The following is a 4,633-nucleotide window of genomic DNA, read 5'->3' on the forward strand; positions in this document are numbered from 1 at the left end:
TTCTTGGTCGCTTGCATCTTTTATTCCTTAGAGAGTTATTGAAATTGACTAAAGAAAATGCACAATACTATCTAAACGAAAAACTCACTATATTAACAAAATATTTACAACTTAGAATAACAAATTTACAAATAGGACTGCATAAAAGATCATTCTTCCGTGTTCCATAAATTCTATTTATTTTATTTCGTGCTGGCGTTGATCGTCTGCTACGATTAACGCCCGCTGTTGCTAGGATATCCACCAGTCACATGGTTTGGTTTATGAGCAGCAAAAGGGTTGCCATAGCTCGGTCTACTCTTATTATTAGTCTATGTATTTTACCAAGCTGTGTTAAGTTGCGGTTGCCATGGTTTCCGTTTGAGTTCCGTTCTTGTTCATAAGAATGATGAGATGATGTATCTGTGTGTTCATTTTGTATAATTGTAAAATAAATGTTTGTCGTGTGTGAATCGTATCTTTATAGTTATTGCTAAACACGACAATAAGTTGGCGACGAGGATGGGTTCTTCCAGCATTAATTTTGAGTCATTTGATGTTGCAGTGGAAGATTGGCCAAGTTACGTAGAACGACTTGAGTCTTACTTCTTAGTGAATGAGATTGAAGAGACTAAGAAGGTACCAGCCATTTTGAGTTTAATGGGAGCCACTACTTGCAAATTATTGAAGAATTTGGCTACGCCAAAAATTCCTTCTGATCTGGAGTATGATGACGTTATAACACTATTAACTGAACATTTGAATCCAAAACCGTTAGAGATGACGGAACGCTTCAGATTTTACAAGCGTAATCAATTAGAAGGTGAGAATATTACTACATAATTGCTCTGAGTTACAAAAATTGTCGATGAACTGTAATTTTGGCAACAATTTAAGTACAATGCTAAGAGATAAATTAGTCATGGGTTTAAGAAATGAAAACATCCAGAAGAAGTTGTTGGCGCAAGATAATTTGACTTACGCCAAGGCGAAAGAAATTGCTTTTGCTATGGAATCGGCACAACGTGATGTGCATGAAATTCAAAATAAAATGGTATCTATTAATAAACTGTGTAGTTCTGAAGATAAAGTTGCTAAAACTGTTTCGAATAAATTTAAAAAGCAAGAATTTCAAAAGAAAGCAGCAAAATCGTCTCGCAAATGTTATAGGTGTGACAATACGCTTCATTTAGCCCATGAATGTAAACACAAAGACACGGAATGCCGAAACTGTCAAAAGAAAGGACATTTGGCGAAGGTCTGTCGTTCAAAAAGAAATAAAACTGAAACTGTGAAACAAATTGAGTCGTGTTCTGACAGTGCCCCTGTTCTTAATGTAAAATCTGCTACGCAAGCAAGAGATAAAATTTATTTGGAAGTTTTTATTGAAGACCAAAAGTGTGACATTGAATTAGATACTGCAGCCGCAGTCACATGCATGAATGTAACTGATTTTAAGAAACTGTGTCCATTGGTAGTGATTAAATCGACGAATATGATACTCCGTAATATTGACAACTCTGTGATCATACCCGCTGGAGAAGCACATGTCAAAGTTCGGTATAAGAATCAAAGTAGCAACAAGAAGATTTATTTAGTAAATGAAAAAGTGAGTGCAGTGTTTGGAATAGAATGGTTAAGAAGTTTCTCTCTTAACTGGAAAGAAATTAAGACTGTTTGTGCTTACAAATCCGACGCCCGTAGCAATAAACCACTAGAATTGTTACAAAAACATGAGAAAATATTTACTCCAGGGATAGGAAAATTGGAAAACTTTAGCTGTCGTTTACAAATGAAACCTGGTGTCAAGCCAGTATTTTTCAAGCCTCGACCAGTACCATTTGCTTTAAAGGAACGAATCGAAGCTGAACTCGTTAGATTAGTATCAGAAGATATCATCGAACCAGTTAAATATAGTGATTGGGCAACACCAATAGTACCTGTTGTAAAGCAAAACATTAAATTGCGAATTTGTGGAGACTAATAAATCCTGGACTTAATATTGAGCAATATCCCTTACCAAGAATCGAGGACATTGTTGCGAATTTGGCAGGCTGAGAGACTTTTACTAAAATAGATTTAACAGAGGCATATTCACAAATGATAGTTGATGAAGAAGATCGCCATTTACTTACTATAAATACACATAATGGTTTATTCAGATACAAACGAATGAACTATGGAATCGCCTTAGCTTCTGCTGTTTGGCAACGTAGTATTGAACAAGTGTTATCCGGAATCCTAGGAGTGCATGTATTTCTGGATGATATCACAGTAATGGGCCGTAACGATCAAGAACATTTAAGCAGATTAGAACAAGTATTACAAAGACTTTCAGAACATAGTCTTAAGGTTAACAAGAGTAAGAGTGAATTTTTCAAAGAATCCGTAAATTTTTATAGTCACAAAATCGACAAATTTGGACTGCACAAAACTCAAGAAAAAATTGAAGCAATTTTGAAAGCGCCTGTTCCGAAGAACGTTTCTGAGTTAAAGAGTTTTCTAGGGTTAGTGAATTATTATGGAAAATTCATACCAAATTTATCCACTTGTGTCGCGCCTCTAAATAAGCTACTTAAGAAAGAAACCAAATTTTGCTGGACCACAGGATGTCAGAATACTTTTCTGAAGTTAAACAAGAAATATCATCAGAAAGAGTATTATGCCATTACGATCCGAAGCTACCCATTGTACTGCAAACAGACGCATCACCAGTGGGAATTGGAGCTGTGTTGAGCCATATTACTGAAGACGATTCGGAGAAGCCGATTATGTTTGCTTCGAGATCCCTGACAGCAACAGAACGCAATTATTCTCAAATTGACAAGGAGGCTCTAAGTATTGTTTGGGCAGTAAAGAAATATTACCAGTACCTGTTTGGACGCCATTTTCACCTAGTCACTGATCACAAGCCCCTAGTGTCAATTTTTGCTCCAAATAAAAGTTTACCATGTCTTTCTGCTACAAGAATGGTTCACTATGCACTGTTTTTACAAGCTTTCAGTTATACTATTAGGTACCGAAACACTAAGGATCACAGAAACGCAGATGCTCTGTCAAGATTACCCTTGTCAACCGGGAAGGTAGATGCAAATGCAGCAAATATTTTACAAGTTGAAGTGCTTCCAATTACGGCAAGTGAAATTGCTAAAGCGACCAAGGTTGACAGCAAACTGTTTGAACTTTATGAAAGTTTACGAACTGGAACTGAGCTGCCCTTACTATGGAAAGGTAAAGAATCCGAATTTTCTTTGCAACAAGGATGCATTATGTATGGTCATCGAGTTTGCATTCCCCAGAAATACCATAATGCTATCTTGGAAGAGCTCCATGTAGGACACCCAGGAATTGTTAAAATGAAAGCCCTCGCAAGAAGTTACTGCTATTGGCAGGGTATAGATTCGAGCATAACTAGTTTTGTCCAAAATTCTGCTGCTTGCGTGTCTACTAGAAATGACCCATCAAGAATTAAGCGACATCCGTGGGAATGGCCGAATGGTCCGTTGCAAAGGATTCATGTCGACTTCGCTGGTCCATTTATGGGGAAAATGTTTCTAGTCGTTGTTGATGCATTTTCTAAATGGGTGGAGGTAATGCCAATGAAGAATATTACATCGAACTTAACAATTGAGTACTTAAGAGTTCTATTTGCCCATTATGGACTTCCATTGACGGTTGTGAGCGATAATGGTCGAAGTTTCAGTAGTTACGAATTTCGTCAATTTCTGAAAATGAATAGAGATATTAATGTGAAACTCCAGAGATATTTGATGCAGTATCGTATAACCCCGCACTCATTAACAGGTGAAACTCCAAGTTTCTTGTTTTTGAAACGATGTATTCGTACCAGGCTCGATATTTTGAAACCAAATGTAAGAGAACATGTGATGCAAAAGCAAAGCTCTCACTGCTTGACAGAAGAAATTACATGTGAGTTTGTCGAAGGGGAAAAGGTAGCCGTGAGGAATTATGCAGGACCGCCTAAATGGAAGATAGGCACTGTGATCAACCGTGATGGATCTTTGAATTATAGCGTACAAGTCGGAAATGAAATATGGAAACGACATGTTGACCAGCTAAGGAAGTGTGGACAATCCTTGGAGATAACTGAATCAACTCTTGAAAATTGTGTTCCTAAAATTTCAGAGCGTACTGAAGAACCAGAGGCAATATCTGATTCAAGTGAGGTAGAAAAGCCTGATAATTCCATTATAGCATCAGAACCCTCATCAACACAGTTACCTGTGCCTACACCTGAGTCGAGCCTAGAAGTTCCTTCCTCGATTCCTGTGCCATTGCGACGCTCAACCAGATTTAGGAAAGCACCTAAGAGACTTGGTTTGTAACGTTATATTTAGTCGCAGAGGGACTGTTGTGTCTTGAACCTGGCAACAAGTATTTATTAATATTTTACCAAGCTGTGTTAAGTTGCGGTTGCCATGGTTTCCGTTTGAGTTCCATTCTTGTTCATAAGAATGATGAGATGATGTATCTGTGTGTTCATGTTGTATAATTGTAAAATAAATGTTTGTCGTGTGTGAATCGTATCTTTATAGTTATTGCTAAACACGAAAACAAGGAACCTCTTTCTTTAATGCAAAATAAATGGGCTTATATATTAAAAAAAGGAAAAAGTATTTGCACTAGGAATGTC

At 37.2% G+C, this 4,633-nt stretch overlaps 1 protein-coding gene across 1 annotated transcript; it reads left to right on the forward strand.

The window, feature by feature from the left end:
- Positions 1-2,588: 2,588 nt before the first annotated feature.
- On the forward strand, positions 2,589-4,325 carry LOC129216510 (uncharacterized protein K02A2.6-like). Its single transcript, XM_054850725.1, has one exon. It carries the CDS (start codon positions 2,589-2,591, stop codon positions 4,323-4,325), a length of 1,737 nt encoding a protein of 578 aa, XP_054706700.1.
- The last annotated feature ends 308 nt before the right edge of the window (positions 4,326-4,633 follow it).

The sequence above is a fragment of the Uloborus diversus genome, chromosome 2 (genome assembly GCF_026930045.1).
Source record: "Uloborus diversus isolate 005 chromosome 2, Udiv.v.3.1, whole genome shotgun sequence".
In the NCBI taxonomy this organism is placed as follows: domain Eukaryota; kingdom Metazoa; phylum Arthropoda; class Arachnida; order Araneae; family Uloboridae; genus Uloborus; species Uloborus diversus.